This window comes from Nansenia antarctica, assembly GCF_963989245.1.
Source record: "Nansenia antarctica genome assembly, chromosome: 7".
Classification (NCBI taxonomy): domain Eukaryota; kingdom Metazoa; phylum Chordata; class Actinopteri; order Argentiniformes; family Microstomatidae; genus Nansenia; species Nansenia antarctica.
The window spans coordinates 30815827-30841687 of record NC_137677.1 but is presented as its reverse complement, the minus strand read 5'-3'; the positions used below and the strand labels follow the sequence as shown (position 1 = coordinate 30841687).

Here is a 25861-nt window from a genome sequence, read left to right as displayed (position 1 = left end):
TATCTTTATCCTACCTATGCTTGTGTACTGTAAAATAAATTCTGATTCTGATTGAATACTTTTTTGTATAATTAAGACTAACTATAACAGTTACAACAACCATAAATAATAATAAGCTGGGTAATTAGCTTAGGTAATACCTTGCTAGGTAATAATGTTATAGCTGTATAACTATAGCTGTCTGAACCAGTGACCACTATTGACAGCTGATAGCTGTCAAGCTAGAGGGGGAGTGGTTGGCGGTGGGGTTGACCAGCCCATTGTTACCGCCCATTACCTGCCTGTGTGAAGGTGTGAAAAAGTCCAAAATCTTTGAAGGCCGTTTCCTCAGGATTTAGTTTTCAGGGTTAACAAGTTTCAAATACTCATGTTGTCTTACATTTTTTCCCGATGTCTATGTATGACACATCATTTGAAAGCTTACAATCTGTAGTTTAAGCATATGTAAAAAACAGAAAAATGACTTTGCCCCCTCCTTGGTCATTCCACCAGATCGCGTCACATTATGGTTATCGAACTTTAAAGGGTGTTACATGCATGAAAGCTAAAGGTATTACCCTGAACTCTGAGAATTCTAAAGTTGTTCAACTAGACACTCTGGTGGAGCTCGTTGATCATTTCGTAGCCGACAGGAACAGCACAAGTCATGTGTTGGCCCGCACTGAAAATATTGTACGTGTTAAGAAATCTCTCACATTGAAGAACACAACCGTTGTCAAGAGGTTTAGAATAGTCTACAACAAAAGGGTTTTAATGCAAGACTACACAACCTTACCGTATGGTTTTTGAATCATGTCCGATTTTGTCAATAGTGATTTTGATTTTAGACTACAGCATCCGTTCAGCTTGCTGTTGTCGGGCCGTTCTAACTCGGGTAAAACCTATTTTGTTAAGGAGCTGTTAGCTAATGCAGAGTTTTTACTCTCGCATCACATTGAAAATATTGTATACATATATGCTTGCTGGCAACCGTTATATGATGATTTGTTAAAGATTAGGGATATCAATTTTGTCGAGGGGATTCCCGAAAGACTAGACAATTATGAAATCCTGCCGGTGTCCAAGAATAATTTGTTAATCATTGACGACGTCATGAATGACGCCAGTAATAGCCTCGAAGTTGAGAAGGTTTTTACCCAGTATGTTCACCATAGAAATCTCAGTGTTTTATATCTAGTACAGAATTTGTTTTTCCAGGGTAAAACCAGTAGGACAAATAGCTTGAACACAAACTATTTAGTTAAAAACCCCCGTGATAATAATCAAATCTCTGTATTGGCTAGACAAATGTATCCTGGTAATACTAAATATTTTATGGAGTCATTTAAAGATGCTACAGAAGCCCCTTATGGGTATTTGTTGGTTGATTATAAAGCTAAAACGCCAGAGGCCTATCGTCTCAGAACAGCGTTATGCTCCACTTATCAGGTTGTGTACAAACAGAGGAAGACGAGTGGCTGAAATGTCTGCTAGATTAGAACGTCATTTATTGCTGCTACAGCTGTTGATGAAATCTAAGCCGGGGGAAATACGGGCTATTTTAAAGAATGCTTCAAAAGATCTAATTCAGGCATTGTGTGAAGTCGCATTGAACGTGCTGTGTGGTACTATTCCTCTATCAAAGACACAATTTAAAAGACTGTCAAAGGTTAAGTCTAATCTGAAAATCATAGCTGACAAAAAGATTCCTATATCGAGAAAAAAGAGGGTTATCAATCAAGAGGGAGGATTTTTATTACCACTTTTAAGCATAGCTGTACCATTTATCACTAGCTTGCTGTCGAGACAGGGTTGAAGCGACATACTACAAGTGTGTACAAACAACCTACTAGTCATTATGGAGAAAATGTATTTGGTGCCGCAAAGAGATGTGGACAAATTACGTGTTGAAGGTCCAACGACTATCAGACAGAGTGCTGAAAATAACATTGATGATTTGATGAGAACCATTTTGAATAGAAACGATTTAACTCCACATGACAAAGCACAGCATTACGCTGTGTTACTACAGAGATATTTAACATTGGTCAGACAGGGGGATAGTGATGTCAATACTTTAAAACTAATTGTGCCAAACAGCTCACCACTCGAGGATGAAGCGACCCCACAGCCAGTGGTGTCTACATCTTTTGCTACAGATAACACAGCTTTAGACGTCTTAAATAATTTACCCCTGAGGAGCAAGAAGAATGCCCAACATATTTTGGCCAAGATGTATAAATCAAGGGTATTAGAGTGGAACGAATCTGGGGAACTTGTGTTGAAAGGGGCAGTCGTGACCGGTTCACACATTTTAGATATTGTTAAACTAGCGACCATGATTCAAGCACCTAAAACAAGCGTCAGACCCCACGGTTGGGATGAGTTTGTGCAGGGTTTTTCAGTTTTAAACATACCGCTTTCTACAATACCCAATAGACATGTCAAAGACGAGATTAGTGATGTTAAACATTCTAAAACTAATGTTGATGCTGCCATTGGTGCTGTTAAAACCCCTTCTAGGAGCAGTCTCGCTCTGGCCCCTAAATTCTTAGAGTATGAGGCTTCAGGAACAACGGCCTCTGACAGCCGATCTCGGCGCAAGTCTAAATCAAGGCCAGAATCTCATAGAGGCTTGTTGTGGCATGATTGGAGCTAGATTTGTTATTTTAATTTCATTTATTTACTTATTTTTGTTTTAACATTTTTAACCCTTAAACCCTAAAAACTTTTTAACCCTTAACCCTAAAAACTCTGCATTAGCTAACAGCTCCTTAACAAAATAGGTTTTACCCGAGTTAGAAGGGCCCGACAACAGCAAGCTGAACGGATGCTGTAGTCTAAAATCAAAATCACTATTGACAAAATAAGGTTGTGTAGTCTTGCATTAAAACCCTTTTGTTGTAGACTATTCTAAACCTCTTGACAACGGTTGTGTTCTTCAATGTGAGAGATTTCTTAACACGTACAATATTTTCAGTGCGGGCCAACACATGACTTGTGCTGTTCCTGTCGGCTACGAAACGATCAACGAGCTCCACCAGAGTGTCTAGTTGAACAACTTTAGAATTCTCAGAGTTCAGGGTAATACCTTTAGCTTTCATGCATGTAACACCCTTTAAAGTTCGATAACCATAATGTGACGCGATCTGGTGGAATGACCAAGGAGGGGGCAAAGTCATTTTTCTGTTTTTTACATATGCTTAAACTACAGATTGTAAGCTTTCAAATGATGTGTCATACATAGACATCGTGAAAAAATGTAAGACAACATGAGTATTTGAAACTTGTTAACCCTGAAAACTAAATCCTGAGGAAACGGCCTTCAAAGATTTTGGACTTTTTCACACCTTCACACAGGCAGGTAATGGGCGGTAACAATGGGCTGGTCAACCCCACCGCCAACCACTCCCCCTCTAGCTTGACAGCTATCAGCTGTCAATAGTGGTCACTGGTTCAGACAGCTATAGTTATACAGCTATAACATTATTACCTAGCAAGGTATTACCTAAGCTAATTACCCAGCTTATTATTATTTATGGTTGTTGTAACTGTTATAGTTAGTCTTAATTATACAAAAAAGTATTCAATCAGAATCAGAATTTATTTTACAGTACACAAGCATAGGTAGGATAAAGATATCACTGTAAATATTGTGTTATACACAGAATATGGGCACACTTCACAAACACTTCACACCAATATTGCACGTCACGTCATGTCGACCAAAGCACATCTAATAAAAATAAAAATATATGGGCACACTTCACAAACACTTCACACCAATATTGCACGTCACGTCATGTCGACCAAAGCACATCTAATAAAATAAATAAATATATGGGACACTTCAATCATACTATCATATACCGCATAAATTATTAGATTGATGGTATTAGGCAGCGGGTTCCTGAAAAGTGTCTCCTGAGACACCTGGGACACCTGGGACACCTGGTGTCTCAGTGTCTCAGGTGACTCAGGTGTCCCAGGTGTCCCAGGTGTCTCAGATGTCGCTCATTGAGTGAGGTAGGCTAAGGATTTATTTTCGTGCGTAAAATGATACAGTTCTGTTTACCTTTTGACTTGACAAAAGTCTAACAGAAAGACCGAAGTCCACGGATCCGTGTTGATATCCAACCGAACAAATAGGCTAGAATAGTGAATTCCGAGTAGCCTACTCACAGGGGCCGATCACCAACAAGGGTATTTTCTGCCCGGTATTATAAGTTCACCCGTTCGCCAGGACTCGGCAGTGCGTCCAAGCATTTGGGTACCGTTAGTGCGTTCTCAAAAAAGCCGCGATGATGAAACAATCTCCTAAGAAATCGGATGGGTGGGTGGGCCGGCGCGTCTCTTCTACCAAGCAACATCTACAAATCTTGTAAGCCGTGCGTCAGGTATATTATCTGGAAATAACGCGATTACTTTGAAAGAAAACAAAGAAGAATAAAGTTGACATTCATTGTGGTTCTCTTGTAGCCAAGAGTGTTTCAACAGAATTTCTAATTATAATTATTACAATTGTTGCGATAAACACACTGCCTCTATGTAGTCTGAATGACAGTCTATTTCTATAAACATGTTAATAACATTGTGAATGTTGGCGATAGCTGAAAAAGTAATATGCCAGGGATGGGGAGCTGTTGCGTCCCTCCCCTTCCCGTGCAAAGTAGTCACTACTATTGGTATAACGAATCAATCTACGACTTCCAAAGCCCGTGTTTAGGGGTGTCCAAGAGGTCCGCTAAAAGACAACTGCTGGCAATATTCAGTCTCTACACAGAACTTTTCTATCTGTAATTTACAATGGCAAACACCTTCAGAAAGAAATAGTAAAGGAGTGTATTTTGGGATGCAGCTGGTTGGAAGGTATCACATTCAGGTTGATCAAACCTGGCATTCTAGATGTGTTTTTGCGGGGATGTCCTTTTGGCAAAGTTTGACAGGATTGTACACGTTCCCCATTTTGAGCAGTCGATGTCGACGCAAACTCTAGGACGAGGAGCAGTACAGTATAACAAAAGAGCCTACTCAGCCAAGATTACCCAACAGTAGTCTACCCTAGCCTGTTGTCTCTTGCTGTCAGAATGACGCTTCAGAGAGAGGGGTGGGAGTAACAGAGAGGCAGGAAAAGCAACTCGATGTGTCTGTCTATCAGCAGAGGCTGTCTGAACGCCGGCGCATCCCGTAAGTGCGATATATCTGACTGCGGATACGAAACCCCGTTCACTCTCTTAAGAGTGTGCGTACAAAAGATCAATTAGACCATATTCATAGGCTTGGTATAGATATACATAGATGTACACGTTTTGTTTGTTTAGGAGCAGTTTTTTTTTGGGGGGGAGGCAGTATGACATCCACTGTCCACATGAAAGCCTGAAAGGACATGATAATGTGAGTATTATATGCGAATGTCCGACGACGTGGTGTGTATCGTCCGGAGAGAGAGTTCGCTCCCACTCGTCACATTTTCCTCTAATTTCAGCCATGGTTTTTTAAGTTTAGAAAGTCTCTTTCTAACAACAATATTCGTTATTTAAACACATTAAGTAGTGACAATTTAACTGATAGACACAGCTAGGCTATTTAAACACATTTCACCCCCCTTGCTAGTCATTTGGGGCAACCCCTTGCTTCGTTTTGGACCACCCCTCCGTTTGGGGGTGTGTTCTGAACAAATGGCGGGGGGAAATAAACCCTCAAAGGGGGGCAAATAAACCCCCCCTTCTGTAAAAGACCTTATGATTTATGACCCCCCCATAAAAAAGATCAAAGGAAATCGAGATCAAAGAAAAGAGCACCATACTAACTACTAGTATGGACTCCGCACATGCGATAGTATGTATACTAGTATACTAGATAGTAGTATAATAATGCAAGCTTTTATCGACCGGAGATCTCCGACACAGTCGTACATCAATGGCGTGGTTAAGGCTTATCCCTCTGAACCTGGCTGATCATTCGGTGCATCCCTACTCTCAAGTATTGTGATTTTCTGTCGTTTTTCTTTTCCCTGTCAGTGTCCCTGTTAGACATGCCATCATTATGAACAGCTAAGATACTGTAACTTGTTGACCTCCTAACTGTCTCTCGCGACGCGCCCGCCCCACACTTTGAGAAACACTGACCTATAATAATAATAATAACCAGGAGGCAGGCGGGGGGAGAGAGGAGGGGGGAGCAGAGAGAGGGGGAGAATGTTATATTGTTACTGAGATCGTTATTGTTACTGAGAGGTATAGTTACGGTATTCCGATTAGAATTTCACTCGAATTGCACTAATTAGAGGATTTTATGTTGGTATTTATTTTGGTATTCCTCCTGAAAATGACTTGAACTTGCCTACTGCATTACTTGCACTTTTCCTTTTATTTGAAGTTAACTTTTATATTTTATAATATTATATTTTATGTTGGACTGTAAGAAAGAGAGGATATTTTTTGTTGTGGAATATTGCCCTGCAGTGCAGAAGCCTAATTTATATATTTGTACAAGAATAATTGAATAAAATACTGAAATGTTAATAAGATAAGTTTTTGACATTTATTTGGGGAAAATTAAGTGATGCATTAATCGAACCGTAAAAATAATAATCGTTAGACTAATCGTTATATTAGTCATTAGAGTAATCGACTAACCGAAAAAATTATCGCTAGATTAATCGTTAGAAAAATAGTCGTTAGGGACAGCCCTATATATACAATATAAAACATGAGTGCAATACACAACAAGTATCAAAAACATCTATACATCACAACACAGTATGTAAAAGACAGCAGGGACCAGGGGGAAGTTATCTTAAAAGCAGATGCATTGATCCGAAACAACATCTAAAAGTGAGTGTTTAAAGGTGGGTAACGCGATTAGAGTGGTGAGTTTTAGTGTCAACTGCAACGCATTCCAGTCAGTGGGGGCAGCAAACTGAAAAGAATGACGGCCAAAGGAGGTGCGGACTTTGGGGGGGACCAGAGTGATACATTTGCTGGAGCGGAGATTGCATGTGCTGGATGAGAAGTTCAGTAGTGAGCAGAGGTAGGGGGGGGATTTGCCGATGATGGATTTATAGATGAACTGATACCAGTGGGTCAGTCGCCTGGTGTGGAGTGATTGCCAGTTGACTTGGGAGTACAGGTCGCAGTGATGTGTGTTGAAAGGGGCACCAGTGACAAAGCGGATGGCAGTGTGATGGATGACGTCCAGTTTATTGAGAAGGTTTTTGGGGGCAATCCTGTAAATTATATCTCCATTGTCCAGAATTGGCAGGATGGTCATTTTTACCAAGGTGTGTTTTGCAGAGTGGGTGAAGGAAGCTTTATTGCGGTACAGGAAACCAATTCTTGTTCTGACTTTGGTGAGTAGGTTATTGATGTGGGTTTGGAAGGAGAGTGAACTATCGAGCCAGATACCTAGATATTTGTATGTGTTGACAAATTCTAGTGCTGACCCATCCAGTGAGGTGATTTTTGGGGGACAGGAGGCTTGGGGTAGGGTCCGATTGAAGATCATGCATTTAGTTTTTCCGGTGTTTAGGAGAAGATGGAGGTTGGAGAAGGCATATTGGATGCTATTAAAGCTATGTTGGAGGTCGGTCAGGGCAGTGTTCAGAGAGGGGCCAGACGTGTAAAGAATGGTGTCGTCGGCGTACAGATGGATGTAAGAGTTGCCAGTCGCGTGAGCAATGTTATTTATAAAAATATTAAATAGTGTTGGACCCAGAATGGAGCCCTGAGGGACACCCATGGACAGGGACATTGGGTCAGACAGCAGGCCTTCAGCTCTCACAGACTGCACACGACCAGAGAAGTAGTTGCTAAACCATGCCAGGCATTCGTCTGCGAGTCCAACATCCTTGAGTCTGTCAAGTAGGATGCAGTGGTCCACGGAGTCAAAGGCCTTTGCCAGGTCAATAAATACAGCTACACAGTAGTGCTTGGAGTCAATGGCGCATATGATGTGGTTTAGCACTTTAAGTGTTGCAGAGGCACAACCGTAGCCAGATCTAAAGCCGGATTGCGTAGTGCTGAAAATACTGTAGGACTCCAAATGGTGGGTGAGCTGATTGTTGACCAGTTTCTCTAAGACTTTGGAGAGGCAGGGTAGGATGGATATGGGCCTATAACAGTTTAGATCTAACTTGTCACCTCCCTTGAAGAGTGGGATGACAGCAGCAGATTTCCAGTCCATGGGGAATTCTGAGGTTTGCAGGGAGAGGTTGAACAGACAGGTGATGGGGGCTGAGACAATGTGAGCTGCTAATTTCAGATACAAAGGGTCCAGATCATCCAGCCCCGCTGATTTATAAGGGTCCAGTTTAAGCAACTCCCTAAGCACCTCACTCTCCTCTACTGGCTGGAAGGAGACGCACGGAGTGCTTGGGGGGGGACCAGTGCTAGGGGTTGAGGCAGCATGGTTGACAGTGGGAGTGGGAGTGGGTGTAGCAGTTGCAAAAGCATGACCAGCCCTAACAAAGTGCTTGTTAAAACAGTCCACCATGGAGGCTTTATCTGAGATGACAATGTCCTCAGATTTGATTGCTGTGGGTAGTTGAGAGGATGTGTTTTTATTTTCCATGGTTTTGACAGTCTTCCAAAACTGTTTGGGGTCGGATCCGCATGTCGAGAATTGATGTTTGTAAAAATCAGCTTTTGTTTTCCTGATCGACTGGGTGCATTTGTTCCTTAGCTCCCTGGAGGATTGCCAGTCAGAGGTGTTTTTGGAGGCCTTTGCTTTACGCCATAGCAGGTGTTTTTGCCGGATCAGCTCAGACAGTTCGGTGCAAAAACAGGGGCTGTAGCGATTCTTGGTTCTGAATTTTTTTAAAGGGGGCATGTCTATTCAAAATGATGGGAAAAGTGCTTTTGAAAAGGGACCATGCATCCTCAACAGTGGGGATGAGATTCATTCTGGACCAGTCTATATACTACTATATACTACCTATATATATATATACTACTGTACCTACCTATATACAGTATATATATATGTATATACTACTGTACCTACCTATATACAGTATATACTACTGTACCTACCTATATATACTACTGTACCTACCTATATATATATATACTACTTTACCTACCTATATATATATATATATATATATATATATATATATATACTAAGAACAAATTATTATTTACAAATGCAGCTAGAAATAAAACAAGGTTAAATAATTTACAACAATAAAACACTGGCAAATACAGATGCATTAAAATACTAACAGTCGGCTTCCGGTTTGGCTATGTAGAAGGAAGACGGTTGAAAGAGGAGCTCCCGACTATTCACTTCTATTCTAACTTGTACATGTAGCTAATCTATTACGAAGCACTCCCGAATTGTGGGCATAAAGATATAGTTCAGTTTCAAACAAGAAATGCCGATTTATAAAGGAAAACAACCAGATACAGCGACAAAAACTAGATCTCTGAGCAGCAAACTAGCAACAATGGCCGCTGCATCTACAACCAATGCTAGCCAGGCGGAGGAGGACAATGAAGACACGCTCTCTATGACGAAGTTAATTTCGGAATTGGCAAAACAACGTGCCAGCCTTTATGAAGATATGTCCACTCTGATCAGAGACTCTGTGAAACCATTACAAGACTCTGTCGATTCCCTGCGAACCACTGTTAACTCATTCCAAAGCCGCTTGGTCTCGATGGAAGCCATAACAGGTGAAAACTTCGAACGGGTCAATGCCACGGAGAAAATAGTGGAGACACTACAAACAGCCAACACGTCCCTTATGGATAAAATTGAAGACCTTGAGAATAGATCTCGCCGGGTTAATCTACGCATTGTTAACATACCTGAGGGCAGCGAACACGGCCAGGACCCGATCCAATTCATATCTGAGATGTTGGTGGAGGTTATGGGAAGGGAAGTATTTGAGAAACCACCGGAGCTGGAGAGAGCGCACCGCTCCCTCCGTCCCAAGCCTAGGGAGGGTGCTCCGCCACGGCCGTTCGTGGTGTGTTTCCTTCGCTATCAGGAGAAGGAACGCGCGCTGCGTTGGGCCAGGCAGCACGAATTGCGCTACCACGACAGAACCATCAGATGTTACCCTGACTTGAGCGCGGCCCTTTCCAAGAAACGAGCAGCATTTAACGACATCAAATCAGCTCTTTATCACAAGAAGATTCAGTTCAGTCTGCTCCACCCGGCCAGACTCCGCGTCACCTTTCAGAACAAAACATTCGAATTCCAGACACCCGAAGAGGCTAAAGAGTTCTATGATCGTCGCATCAACACTGCAACAGCTGGAGAAGACTAGTTTAAAGTTTAATGTCAAGAACTGTTGTTACAAGCTGCTGCGCAACACCAGAGGGCAGCATAGCATATACACGGAGGAGTCGAATTACAAACTTTGTACTGACGTTCAGCTGCTCAACACCAGAGGGCAGCATAGCAGACACGGGGGAGTCGAATTGCAGACTTTGTGCTGACGTTCGGCTGCTCAACACCAGAGGGCAGCATAGCAGACACGGAGTAGGCGAGTTGCAGACTGTGTACTGACGTTCAGCTGCTCAACACCAGAGGGCAGCGTAGCAGACACGGAGGAGGCGAACTACAGACTGTGTACTGACGATCAGCTGCTCAACACCAGAGGGCAGCAAAGCACACACGGAGGAGTACGGTGATGTGATTCGATTTGTTTTTTGTTCTATTGCCCACGGTCTTATGTTTACCATAGTTAACAATGCCCTTTGCCAAGTTGGTCATGTTAATAATACAAATATGTTTATGCTTTGTTTAGGTTAAACTGTGTGTTTAATTGCTGTGTATTGTTACACTTCATATAAGTTACTAGCCTACATGTTTCAATTGATATACTTATGTCGGGAACCTCTTAGAAGAGGGAGGTTTTTGTAGGTTTTTGTAGGTAGGATGTCCTACCGGGAGAGACAAGAGAAGTTTAAGGTCCTGCAGCTCGTCAGTGTTCAGAAGGCGAGCATAGGAACATGGGTGTTTTTCGGGATGGGAGGGGTGGGGGTGGGAGGGGGGTCATCGGGATTTAGTTCAATGGGTAGGGGGTGCAGGGTCCTATGGGGTTATCATTGGTTAACGTTTATTATTTCTCATAATTTTTTGCACTTTTACCTTCAATGCGGTATACAGCCTATATCCTTCCAAGTCCTGTATACGGTACCAAATATGCTAAATGGCTAATATACCAAATAGCACAGTGACAGATATTGGATCACCAGTGAGCTTTGCTTCCTGGAATGTAAAAGGCCTTAATGGACCAGTTAAAAGAACTAGAATTTTCAACCATCTTAAGCATCATAAAATTGATATAGCTTTTTTGCAAGAAACACACCTGGTAGTCAAGGATCACAATAGACTTAGGAAATCTTGGGTGGGGCAAGTATTCCATTCTAATTTTAGTGCTAAGGCGAGAGGAGTAGCAATCTTAATTAACAAAAAAATACAATTCACTCCAACAGATATCATTTCTGATCCACAAGGTCGATTTATTATGGTTTCTGGCTCCCTCTTTCACACACGAGTTTTGCTTGCGAATGTATATGCTCCAAATTGGGATGATGAACATTTTATCAAAAGGCTTATTTCGTCCATGCCTAATGTGCAGTCACAAACATTAATCCTGGGAGGTGACTTTAACTGTGCCATCAACCCAAGCTTAGACAGGTCTCACCCTAAATCTAGGTCCCCTTCAAAAATGGCTGCAGCTTTGAACACTTTTATATCCCAGATAGGATGTGTGGACCCCTGGCGATACAGCTTTCCTCAAAGCAAAGAGTTTTCATTCTTCTCTCATGTACACCACACATACTCCAGGATCGATTATTTTTTTATAGACAAATCACTTCTCCCCTCAATAAGGAAAATTAAATATTCAACCATAGTTGAATCCGATCACTCTCCTGTCTTGATGGATCTCTCCTTCTCTCTTAACCGAAGAGAACGGCCACCATGGAGATTAAATACAGCCTTACTTGCAGACAAATATTTCTGTTCGACAATCTCTGTGACAATTGACAATTTTCTTGAAACAAACAAAAATGATTCAACATCCCCATCTTTATTATGGGAAACACTAAAAGCTGTCATTAGAGGTGAGATCATAGCATACTCGGCCCAGTTAAAGAAGGCAAAACAAAATGAACAGATTAACCTCCTGAACTCCATATCTGAACTGGACAGACAATATTCTATATCCCCTTCACCAGAGATATACAAAGAAAGACTGGGTCTTCAAACACAGTATAATTTGTCTTCTACTGATCAGGCTGAGAGACTATTACTTCGTTCACGAGGTTTAGTATTCGAACATGGAGAAAAGGCAGGACGACTTCTGGCCCATCAACTCAAATGCAGGTCTGCCACTCAATATATATCAGAGATTATAAATACTTCAAACGAACACATAGTTAATCCAACTGCAATTAATGACACTTTCAAAACTTTTTACTCAAAGTTATATACCTCTGAAACACCTTCTGACAGTTCACCTATGCTGAAGTTTTTGGATAAATTAAATATTCCCCAAATGAATCGCTCTCAGAAAGAAATTTCAGATAGACCCGGGGAAATGCAGGAAATAATTGAATCAATTAGGGGAATGCAGAGTGGGAAAGCTCCAGGCCCGGATGGCTATCCAATCGAATTTTACAAAAAATTCACCACTAAATTGGCCCCTTTGCTTCTAGACATGTTTAAGGACTCCATGGACAGAGGAACCTTACCACAAACACTTACAGAGGCATCTATTACACTTCTGCTTAAACCAGGAAAGGTTGCTTCTAACTGTGGTTCCTACAGGCCTATCTCACTTTTGAATGTGGATGCCAAGATACTAGCGAAGGCTCTGGCTACCCGATTAGACCCCATCCTACCTGATATAATATTGACAGACCAATCTGGTTTTATCAAAGGCCGCCACTCCTATTCGAATATTCGTCGTCTCTTAGGCGTGATATTCTCCCCTGCGTCTGATACTATACCAGAAGTAGTTATCTCACTGGATGCTGAGAAGGCATTCGACAGGGTCGAGTGGACATATTTGTTTGAAGTTTTACAAAGATTTGGTTTTGGGCCCAAATATATCTCCTGGATTAAGTTGCTTTACTCCTCCCCTAGGGCATCGGTGGTCACAAATGGGACCCGCTCTCAGTACTTTCCCTTGTCAAGGGGAACACGGCAAGGTTGTCCGTTGAGCCCTTTGTTGTTTGTCTTGGCACTTGAACCCCTCTCAATAGCACTCAAATCTGCAGCCTTTATGCATGGGATACAGAGATGGGGCTCGGAACACAAGCTATCTTTATATGCGGATGACCTGTTATTATATATGTCCGACCCTGTGTCATGTATGCCTGACATCACGAAGCTACTCTCCAGTTTTGGCCTCTTCTCTGGATATAAGCTGAACTTCTCTAAAAGCGAATGCTTCCTGTTAAACGCCTTGGCGCTTCAGATCCCCCAGAGCAGCTTGCCCTTTCAAACATCCAAAGTTGGTTTTAAATACTTAGGAGTTAATATTACCCGGGACTTCACAGGCCTCTACAAACATAATTTCGAACCTCTCGTAAACAAACTTAAATCTGACCTTCAGAGATGGGATGCTCTCCACTTGTCCTTGGCAGGCAGAGTAAATTCGGTCAAAATGAATGCCCTACCCAGATTCTTATATTTATTCCAATGTCTACCCGTGTTTCTTCCAAAATCCTTCTTTAATTCTATAGACAGGCTTATATCATCTTTTATTTGGGGTGGTAAATCTCCGAGGGTCCGCAAAGAAATACTTCAAAGGCATAGACAGGTGGGGGGCCTAGCCCTTCCAAACCTTCTTTTCCACTATTGGGCCGCTAACATACAGAAAGTCGTCCACTGGACTCACTCTTCAAATGCGGGCTGGTGCCTGATGGAGGCAAAGTCTTGTTCCTCGTCCTCTCTTCACGCCCTGGTCACATCTAAGATGCCATTATCTCCCTCTAAATACACCAACAGTGCAGTTGTTGTCTCTACTCTCCGAATATGGTCCCAGTTTAGAGCACATTTCAAACTTCAAAGCTTTTCAATCCAGAGTCCAATATGTCACAACCACCTCTTTATTCCAGCAAAGCAAGATGTAACTTTTTCTCTTTGGCGACAGGTGGGCCTTGTAAAATTTGGAGACCTATACATAGATGGCATATTTGCAAACTTTCGTGACCTCTCAAATAAATTCCATCTACCTAACTCGAACCTCTTTCGCTATTTCCAGATCCGTCATTTCATCCAAAGTCAATGCCCGTCCTTCCCTAACATGCCTCCATTATCTGTACTTGACACAATCCTCGATACTCCCACCAGTCAAAAAGGTCATATATCGAGACTCTACGACATCATAATGTCCCTTAAAGGAGAGTCAATTCATAAGATTAGAACAAGCTGGGAGGAAGAACTTGGTCAACAAATAGCAGATGAAACATGGAACAATGCATTAGACAGAGTGAATAGGAGCACCTCTTGTGCCCGACTTGGACTTATACAATTTAAAGTTCTTCATCGTGTCCATTTCAGTAAACACAGACTATCCAAAATATTCCCTGAGCTTAACGATATTTGTGATCGGTGTCACAATGCCCCAGCAGACCTTACCCATATGTTTTGGACCTGTCCTCAACTGACTGGATATTGGTCAAATTTCTTTAAAATTATGTCCGAGGCACTGGGTATTGATGTACGACCAAATGCCCTGACTGCCATCTTCGGGGTCTCAGAGAGCGACCGACTGACTAACATCCAAAAGAATAGCGTGTCTTTTGCTTCCCTATTGGCTCGGAGGAGAATACTGCTTGATTGGAAATCACCGAAACCGCCCACAGTTTCAGCATGGCTGAGAGACCTAATGCTATATCTTAAATTAGAAAAAATTAAATACACAATTAGAGGTTCCACAAGCAAATTTTATTCTACATGGGGCTCTGTGTTGGCATATTTTGATGGTCTTAAGACTCTCCCTGAAGTTCCAACCTAAGGGATGCAGGCTTCTGACATGTCACCTCTCTAGTGTTGGTCCATGTAATGTTGCGATGACCTGTCTATGTCTCTGTAGATCCTATATGTACTGTCTTGGTAGTTACCTGGTTGCAGCTGTGATACAACAACATTATCATTGTCTAATGTGAACTTTTATTTTAATCTATTTTCTTTTTCCTTTTTTAATGTTATTACTATGCCAATGTAACTTTAGGGCCCTGCAGGAAATGTTCGGGGTTGGGTGGGGGGGTGGGGGGGTGGGCAGAAATGTATGAAAAAAAAAAAAAATGTAAAATGTTTAATCATATTGTACTGTGTAACTTTTGAATAAAAATACTTGGAAAAAAATAATAATAACATGCCTGGATAAGGAAAAAAATAAATAAATACTAAGTCAGAGAGAGGGGAGAGAGAAGGAGGAGGTAGGGGTGAGGAAGAGCGGAGGTGAGGGATAGCGGGGGGAGTGGAGCAGGGGTACTTAAAATGAGGCAGTGATGGGTTATGGGATGGGTGAGAGACGGTGATCAGCAGGTGCATTGATCGACTACGGTTCGATGCAGGATTTGTTTGAAAGCAGTGAGTGAGGTGAGGGCGGTGAGTTTGAGGGTGTTCTGTAAGGTGTTCCAGTCGTGTGCTGCAGCGAACCGGAAAGCGCTGCGACCGACAACGGTACGGGCTTTGGGGATGGTGAGTCGGACAAGATCACTGGATCTTAGAACGATGACGGGGCGGTGAGAGAGGTGCAGAAGGGATGAGAGGTAGAAAGGTGTTTTGCAAAGTATGGTTCTGTAGATAAGATGAAGCCAGTGACAGAGCCGTCTGCTGTGAAGAGATGTCCAGTCTACAAGGGTGTACAGGTCACAGTGGTGAGTTGTGAAAGGCGCACCAGTGGCAAAACGAATGGCGGAGTGATGGAGTGTGTGGAGTTTCCTGAGGGCAGACTGAGATGCCATCCTATAGATGGTATCGCCATAGTCGAATATGGGCAGGATGGTCATCTTGACAAGGGTATGTTTGGCTGCACGGGTGAAAGAGGCCTTGTTCCGGTATAAAAAGCTTAGGCGAGCTTTGACTTTTGTCTGCAGGTGCTTTATGTGGGTGGTGAAGGAAAGGGATGAGTCCAGCCAAAGGCCAAGGTATTTGTAACAAGAGACAAACTCCAGCTCGGAACCGTCAACACAGAAGATCTTAGGGGGGCTGCTGGCACCAGGTCTCCGGTCGAAAAGAATGCACTTTGTTTTTTTGGTGTTGAGGAGAAGGTGGAGGCGATGAAAAGACTGCTCAGTGGAGGTGAGGCTGAGTTGTAGAGTGGAAGCCGCAGAGTGGAGTGAAGGGAAAGATGGATCTGGGATTTGCCAGCATCTTTTGCTATATCATTGATGTAGATTGAGAACAACGTTGGTCCCAAGATGGAGCCTTGAGGCACCCCTTTAGAGATGGTGAGATGGTCTGACAAGATGTTTTCAGTCTTCACTTGCTGAACTCGGTCAGTTAGATAGCTGGCAAACCAGTTGCAAGAGTTTGTCGAGAGACCAATGTTGGAGAGCCTCTGTAGAAGGATGGAATGGTTGACAGAATCAAAGGCCTTAGCTAGGTCGATAAAGGCAGCGATGCAGACCTGCTTGGAGTCCAAGGAAGTGACAATGTCATCCAGAACTTTCAAGGTAGCTGTGATGCACCCGTGGCCAGGCCGGAACCCAAACTGCATGTTGGACAGGATGTTGTTTGAGGCCATGAAGTGGCTGAGCTGTTTGTGAGCCAGCTTCTCCAGGACCTTGGCCAGGCACGGCAAGATGGAGATGGGCCTGTAGCAGTTGGGGTCGGAGCTAGAGCCACCTTTAAAGAGGGGAAAGACCAGCGCGGATTTCCAGTCAGGAAGAAAGACAGACAGCTCAAAAGACATGTTGAATAGCCGTGTGATGGGAGCGGAAATGACAGGTGCAGCAGCTTTCAAAAACATGGGTTCGAGCCCATCAAGGCCAGCAGACTTGTTTGAGTCTAGCTTGGTTAGCTCCTCTAAAAGCTCTGAGGTCAAGACAGGTTTAAAGGAGAAAGCGTCACAGCTGGAAGGAGGAGGAGAATGTGATGAAGCAGCAATGGGGGGAGTAGCTGAGAATACATGGGCCGAGTTGACAAAGTGATGATTAAAAAGCGAAGCCATGTGAGACTTGTCAGTGACAACAGTGTCACCAAAGGTCATTGCACTAGGAAGATGAGGGGAAGTGAGTTTATTTTCCATGGCTTTGACCGTTTTCCAAAACATCTTGGCATCAGAGCCACAGGATGCAAATTTGTCCAAGAAGTAACTGGTTTTGGCTTTTCTGACAGCCTGAGTGCTTTTATTTCTACACTGCCTAAAGGCAAGCCAGTCAGCAGGAGACTGGGTGGAACGAGCTTTCCGCCATAAGGTGTTCTTCTGGCGGATCAACTCAGCCAAGTCATGGGAAAACCAGGGGCTGAAGCAATCCTTTATCCGTGATTTTATGAGTGGGCGTGTTTGTTGATGATCTGATTAAAAGTCATCTTAAAATAGGAGCAGGCGTCATCCACAGTGGAGACTGAATTAATTCGGTCCCAGTTCTCTGCTGCAACATCGTGGAGAAAGGCCCCCAGCTCAAACTTCTTCAGAGAGCGCTTGGTTACAATCACTGATGGTCGCTTGATCGAGGAGCCAGAGCGTATGCAGGCAATGGCACAGTGATCACTCAGATCTTGACTGAAGACACCAGATTTATAATTAGAAGGGGCATTCGTAAGGATGACATCAATCAGCGTGGCAGATGTAGGGAATTTCTGATTGTGTCTGGTGGGCTCAGATATGATTTGGGAAAGGTTCAGAGCATCGAATTGCTGCGTGACTACGTCTGGGGGGTTGAACATGTCCCAGTTGAGATCACCCAGGACGACAAACTCAGAGGAAACGTGTGGGGCTAGGAGTACACCAAGTGCAGTTGGGGTGCAAGCTGGGGCAGAGGGTGGTCTGTAGCAGACAGCGACAGAGAGAGAGAAATTGGAAGACAGTTTGATCCTTAACACTAGCAGTTCAAATTGTTTGGGGACAGACTTGGACATTAAGATCATTGCAGGTGGTCTTTAACAAACAAAACTACACCACCACCTTTGATGGCTCTGTCCTGGCGAAAAATGTTGTAACCTGGTATGGAGATGTCTAGATTGGAAACACTGTACCTACCTATATATATATACTACTGTACCTACCTATATATATATATATACTACTGTACTATATATATATACACACTACCGTTCGAAAGTTTGGGGTCACCCAGACAATTTCATGTTTTCCATGAAAACTCACACTTTTATTTATCAAATGAGTTGCAAAATGAATAGAAAATATAGTCAAGACATTGACACGGTTAGAAATAATGATTTTTATTTGAAATAATAATTTTGTCCTTCAAACTTTGCTTTCGTCAAAGAATGCTCCCTTTGCAGCAATTACAGCATTGCAGACCTTTGGCATTCTAGCTGTTAATTTTGTTGAGGTAATCTTAAGAAATTTCACCCCACACTTCCTGAAGCACCTCCCACAAGTTGGATTGGCTTGATGGGCACTTCTTGCGTACCATACGGTCAAGCTGCTCCCACAACAGCTCAATGGGGTTGAGATCTGGTGACTCCGTTGGCCACTCCATTACAGACAGAATACTAACTGCCTGCTTCTTCCCTAAATAGTTCTTGCATAATTTGGAGGTGTGCTTTGGGTCATTGTCCTGTTGTAGGAGGAAATTGGCTCCAATCAAGCGCTGTCCACAGGGTATGGCATGGCGTTGCAAAATTGAGTGATAGCCTTCCTTATTCAAAATCCCTTTTACCTTGTACAAATCTCCCACGTTACCAGCACCAAAGCAGCCCCAGACCATCACATTACCTCCACCATGCTTGACAAATGGCGTCAGGCACTCTTCTAGCATCTTTTCAGTTGTTCTGCATCTCACAAATGTTCTTCTGTGTGATCCAAACACCTCAAACTTCGATGTGTCTGTCCATAACACTTTTTTCCAATCTTCCTCTGTCCAATGTCTGTGTTCTTTTGCCCTTATTAATATTTTTCTTTTATTGGCCAGTGTCAGATATGGCTTTTTCTTTGCCACTCTGCCTAGAAGGTCAGCATCCCGGAGTCGCCTCTTCACTGTAGACGTTGACACTGGCGTTTTGCGGGTACCATTAATGAAGCTGCCAGTTCAGGCGTCTATTTCTCAAACTAGAGACTCTAATGTACTTGTCTTCTTGCTCAGTTGTGCACCGGGGCCTCCCACTTCTCTTTCTACTCTGGTTAGAGCCTGTTTGTGCTGTTTTCTGAAACGAGTAGTACACACCGTTGTAGGAAATGTTCAGTTTCTTGGCAATTTCTCACATGGAATAGCCTTAATTTCTAAGAACAAGAATAGACTGTCGAGTTTCATATGAAAGTTATCTTTTTCTGGCCATTTTGAGAGTATAATCGAACCCACAAATGTGATGCTCCAGATACTCAACTAGCTCAAAGGAAGGCCATTTGTATAGCTTCTCTAACCAGCAAAACCGTTTTTAGCTGTGCTAACGTGCACAAGGGTTTTCAAGGGTTTTCTAATCATCCATTAGCTTTTTTTTTTTTTTTTTTTGGGGGGGGGGGATTTTATCCCTTTTTCACCCAATTTGGTTTCGATCCCAGTCCCCGGTGGGCAGCTTGCACTAGTGGCTAGTGCTTAGACTGCTACACCACCGCGGGGCCATTAGCTTTTTAACGCGATTAGCAAACACAATGTACCATTAGAACACTGGAGTGACGGTTGCTGGAAATGGGCCTCTATACACCTATGTAGATATTCCATTAAAAAACAGATGTTTGCAGCTAGAATAGTTGTTTTCCACATTAACAATGTATAGAGTGTATTTCTGATTAATTTAATGTTATCTTCATTGAAAAAAACTGTGCTTTTCTTATAAAAATAAGGACCCCAAACTTTTGAACGGTAGTGTATATACATATATATATACTACTGTACCTACCTTTATATATATATATATACTACTGTACCTACCTATATATATACTACTGTACCTACCTATATATATACTACTGTACCTACCTATATATATACTACTGTACCTACCTATATATATACTACTGTACCTACCTATATATTTATATACTACTGTACCTACCTATATATACTGTATATACTACTGTACCTACCTATCAGGGTTCGAGTTATAAGCTGAGCTTTGTGGGGGTCTCCAAAATAACAGTGTGAAATGTTCTCATGCACGCTCACGAATCATGCCCACACAGCGATGGCCAAGGCTCCAGCCACAGCCAATATGCAGGCAGAGTGGGAGGCGTCACACTACTGTACCTACCTATATATATGTATATATATATATATATATATATATATATATATATATATATATACTACTGTACCTACCTATATATATTTATATATATATATATATATATATATATACTACTGTACCTACCTATATATATTTATATATATATATATATATATATATATATATATACTACTGTACCTACCTACCGGTATATATATATATATGTATTGTATATATATTAATGTATTGTATTGTATATATATATATGTGTATACTGTACCTACCTATATATATATGGTATATATATTATTTTATATATATATATATACATATATATGTGTTCCTATAGGAGCGTATTGTATTGTATATATATATTTCCAGTATATGTGTATACTGTACCTACCTATATATATAGCATATTGTATTGTGTATATACTGTATATATATATATATATGTGTATTGTATTGTATATACACTACCGTTCAAAAGTTTGGGGTCACTTAGAAATGTCCTTATTTTTGAAAGAAAAGCACAGTTTTTTTAAATGAAGATAACATTAAATTAATCAGAAATACACTCATACGCCCCACGGTGGCGTAGCGGTCTAAGCACTAGCCACTAGTGCAAGCTGCCCACCGGGGACTGGGATCAAATCCCGGTCTCGCCAGATCCGGATATGGCCGAGGCACACAGGGAGCGGCATATTGAGCGGCCGCTCCAGAGGGCGGTATAGGACTATTTCCGGACAAGGATCCGTCGCGCAACAGCGCCCCGGGGTGCCGGAATAACGGTGCTGGGCTCGAGGAGCCAGTCAGCTAGTCTGCCTGGCGATCTCCTCTGGGTCGTGCGGCGGATCCTACGCAATAGGCAGGGGATAATTGGATGCTAGGTTGGGTTCAATTGGATACCAAATTGGGTGAAAAAGGGATTAAAAATATATATATAAAAAAAATAAAACACTCATACATTGTTAATGTGGAAAATGACTATTCTAGCGGCAAACATCTGTTTTTTAATGGAATATCTACAAAGGTGTATAGAGGCCCATTTCCAGCAACCGTCACTCCAGTGTTCTAATGGTACATTGTGTTTGCTAATCGCGTTAAAAAACTAATGGATGATTAGAAAAACCTTGAAAACCCTTGTGCAATTACGTTAGCACAGCACAGTACAAATGGCCTTCCTTTGAGCTAGTTGAGTATCTGGAGCATCACATTTGTGGGTTCAATTATACTCTCAAAATGGCCAGAAAAAGAGAACTTTCATATGAAACTTGACAGTCTATTCTTGTTCTTAGAAATTAAGGCTATTCCATGTGAGAAATTGCCAAGAAACTGAACATTTCCTACAACGGTGTGTACTACTCCCTTCAGAGAACAGCACAAACAGGCTCTAACCAGAGTAGAAAGAGAAGTGGGAGGCCCCGGTGCACAACTGAGCAAGAAGACAAGTACATTAGAGTCTCTAGTTTGAGAAATAGACGCCTCACAGGTCCTTAACTGGCAGCTTCATTAAATGGTACCTGCAAAACGCCAGTGTCAACGTCTACAGTGAAGAGGCGACTCCGGGATGCTGGCCTTCTAGGCAGAGTGGCAAAGAAAAAGCCATATCTGAGACTGGCCAATAAAAGGAAAATTAATATGGGCAAAAAAACACAGACATTGGACAGAGGAATTGAAGGAGAAGTGTTATGGACAGACAAATCGAAGTTTGAGGTGTTTGGATCACACAGAAGAACATTTGTGAGAAGATGCAGAACAAGTGAAAAGATGCTGGAAGAGTGCCTGACGCCATCTGTCAAGCATGGTGGAGGTAATGTAATGGTCTGGGGCTGCTTTGGTGCTGGTGACGTGGGAGATTTGTACAAGGTAAAAGGCCTTTTGAATAAGGAAGGCTATCACTCAATTTTGCAACGCCATGCCATACCCTGTGGACAGTGCTTGATTGGAGCCAATTTCCTCCTACAACAGGACAATGACCCAAAGCACACCTCCAAATTATGCAAGAACTATTTAGGGAAGAAGCAGGCGAAGAAGTATTCTGTCTGTAATGGAGTGGCCAGCGGAGTCACCAGACCTCAACCCCATTCAGTTGTTGTGGCAGCTTGACCGTATGGTACGCAAGAAGTGCCCATCAAGCCAATCCAACTTGTGGGAGGTGCTTCAGGAAGCGTGGGGTGACATTTCTTCAGATTACCTCAACAAATTAACAGCTAGAATGCCAAAGGTCTGCAATGCTGTAATTGCTGCAAAGGGGACATTCTTATCATTATTTCTAACCTTTTCAATGTCTTGACTATATTTTCTATTCATTTTGCAACTCATTTGATAAATAAAAGTGTGAGTTTTCATGGAAAACACGAAATTGTCTGGGTGACCCCAAACTTTTGAACGGTAGTGTATATATATATATATACTATTGTATTGTGTATATATATATATATATATATATATATATATATATATATAGCGTATTGTATTGTATATATATATAGCGTATTGTTTTGTATATATATTTATATATATAGCGTATTGTGTATATATATATATATATATATGTTACGGTACATGTGGGAATACGGTACATGTGGGAAAACTAGGGTTAGGGTTAGGTGCTACGTCGATTTTGTACATGCTGGCATGTCTAACCCTAACCCTAATCCTATCCCTATCCCTAACCCTACCCCTAACCCTAACCCTAACCTTAACCGTAGCACCCTAGCACCTAACCCTAACCCTAGTTTTCCCACATGTACCGTAACATATATATATATATAGCGTATTGTATTGTATATATATATAGTGTATTGTATTGTGTATATATATATAGCGTATTGTATTGTATATATATAGTGTATTGTATTGTGTATATATATATAGCGTATTGTATATATATATATATATATATATATATATATATATATATATATATATATATAGTGTATTGTATTGTGTATATTATATATAGTGTATTGTTTTGTGTGTATATATATATAGCGTATTGTATTGTATATATATATATATGGTGTATTGTATTGTGTGTATATATATATATATATATATATATATATATATATATATATATATGTGTTCCTGTAGGAACGGGAAGCGCAGCGTGCAGCACACCACGACGGCCCCCAACAAGCTGTTCAGAATCATGAAGAACGGAACCATCCTGTACACCATGAGGTAACTACACTACCCAGCATGCTCTACACCATGAGGTAACTACACTACCCAGCATGCTCTACACCATGAGGTAACTACACTACCCAGCATGCTCTACATCATGAGGTAACTACACTACCCAGCATGCTCTACACACCATGAGGTAACTACACTACCCAGCATGCTCTACACCATGAGGTAACTACACTACCCAGCATGCTCTACACACCATGAGGTAACTACACTACCCAGCATGCTCTACACACCATGAGGTAACTACACTACCCAGCATGCTCAACACCATGAGGTAACTACACTACCCAGCATGCTCTACTCCCTCTGCTATGGGGGTTGTAGTTTGAAAAGACCCCGGTCCAGTATAATCTATCTGCTTTTAATACTGATAGGGATGTGTCTGTGTGTGTGTCTGGGTTTCCGTTAACCGATAATTACCGGTCTTTGTCCGGTAAAAGTTGTTGAAGTCCGACAAATTGAAAAGTCGTCGGACATATTGTCCGGTGAAAATAATTCCCTTTGAATACAATTCGCTAAAGTTCACATTCTGATTCCTTCTATTTTAAAAAAGACGAATATATAGGCTATGTATTTCTTTTATTATGATATGATTTGACACCGGCATGATGATGACTCCTAATGTATAGGCCGGCCTATGCGAAACAGCGCACAGGTGCCACATGGGATTGATGCCAGATGGGATTACAGCTTAACCAGTCTATTACCGCTTAAACACAGTAGCCCATTCGGCGGTAACCCATGCCTATCTGGCAACCCTGCCAACCCGTCCACCATAGTAATACGCAAACGTTGCAGCTCAAAGTGCACCATAGCGAGCGATTAAATTAATGGAAAGATGGCAAAACAAAGTAAGCTTAGCAATTATTTCATGAAGCCAAGCAACAATGAGTCTGAGCCTGAGGAGAAGTCTGACTCTGAAGACGTTGGCCAAGATAGCCTGCTTGATTCCCGTCTCCAGTGTGCCTGCAGAGAGAGGATTCTCTCTGCAGAACCGAATTAAAACTGCGGACCGAAGTCGCCTTGGGGAGGGGCAAGGTCACACGGCTAATGCGCATTGCAAGTTGCGGAGAGACACTTTGCAGCTTTGATTTCAAGTCCGCAGCTGCACGCTTCAATGCTGCCAAAAAGCGACGTAGGCCTAATAAGTAGCTGAATTATATGAGCAGCCATTGTTATTTTCAGAGTTTTTACTCTAGGCTATTTTATTTAAGGCTATCCCCTATCTATCTGAGAAAAGGCATAGGCGATAGGCCTAGGCTGTAACATCGAACGGAAATTAGCCTATACATACGCATTGCAAGTTAATTTAAAGCCTATTTATTTTCAAAGAGTTTTATTCTATTTTATTTTATCTGATAAAAGGCATATGAACGGAAATTAGGCTAGCCGTGTCACGCCAGAAGCCTACATGCTTGCACTGTTACTGTTCAATAAAATGTTATACATCTAGACATTGTGGTATTTCTTTATATACGTATCCCAGACTGCCTATCAATTGTTTCTCAATAAACAGTTATGTTCTCCCCATTGTCATACTCCCGAGCTAAACGAAATGCCTTCCCAACCAGCGAGACCTGGTTATAGAAATGACGTTGTTTTATTGATTTTTAAAAAAGGGTAAAACTGGAAAGAGAAAATAGAAAACTCACATTAATCCCAAACAATTTAACAAACTTCAGTTAACGTAATGTGGAGTCCGTTCATTGATCGATGCTGTCTGTTCAGTTCCCAGTGAGGCGCCCGTTCAGCGCTGGACCCGTTCAGCGCTGGATTTGACGCATGGCATAGCGCGCATGCGTCAAATCATGTTATATTATTATATATTATATAGCTCGCATCTAATCGTATCGGATGAGAAATAGACATTAAATGGCATATATAGGCCGCTACACAACAGTAATCACCGCGACAAACAGCTATATTAGATTTGGAAGAAAAAAAATATGATTTTGAAAAAAAAAAAAAATATTCTATTTTAATATGATGACCGGAATATATCACGTTTGTCCGGTAAATTGAATTCTTACCGGACACGATGTCCGACGGCAAATTTTTCTAACGGAAACCCTGGTGTGTGTGTGTGTGTGTGTGTTTGTGTGTGCGTGCGTGTGTGTGTGCGTGTGTGTGTGTGTGTGTATGTGCATGCGTGCGTGCGTGTGTGCGTGTGTGCGTGTGTGTGTGTGTGTGTGTGTGTATGTGCATGTGTGTGTGTGTGTGTGCGTGTGTGTGTGTGTGTGTGTGTGTGTGTGTGTGTGTGTGTGTGCAGGCTGACCATCAGTGCAGAGTGTCCTATGAAGCTGGTGAACTTCCCCATGGACGGCCACGCCTGTCCTCTGAAGTTTGGAAG

At 42.0% G+C, this 25861-nt stretch overlaps 1 protein-coding gene across 1 annotated transcript in view; it reads left to right on the top strand.

Annotated features, from left to right (window-relative positions):
- gabra4 (gamma-aminobutyric acid type A receptor subunit alpha4) overlaps window positions 1-25861 on the top strand; it is a gene marked incomplete at both ends in the record, with an annotated part of 82424 nt that overhangs the window by 24045 nt on the left and 32518 nt on the right. Inside the window, 2 exons of the mRNA XM_080536658.1 lie at window positions 23410-23499; window positions 25781-25861. The exon at window positions 25781-25861 is cut by the window's right edge and continues 2 nt beyond it. Of these exons, the coding sequence (XP_080392784.1) occupies window positions 23410-23499; window positions 25781-25861 (171 nt within the window). The remainder of the gene's footprint in view (window positions 1-23409; window positions 23500-25780) is intronic.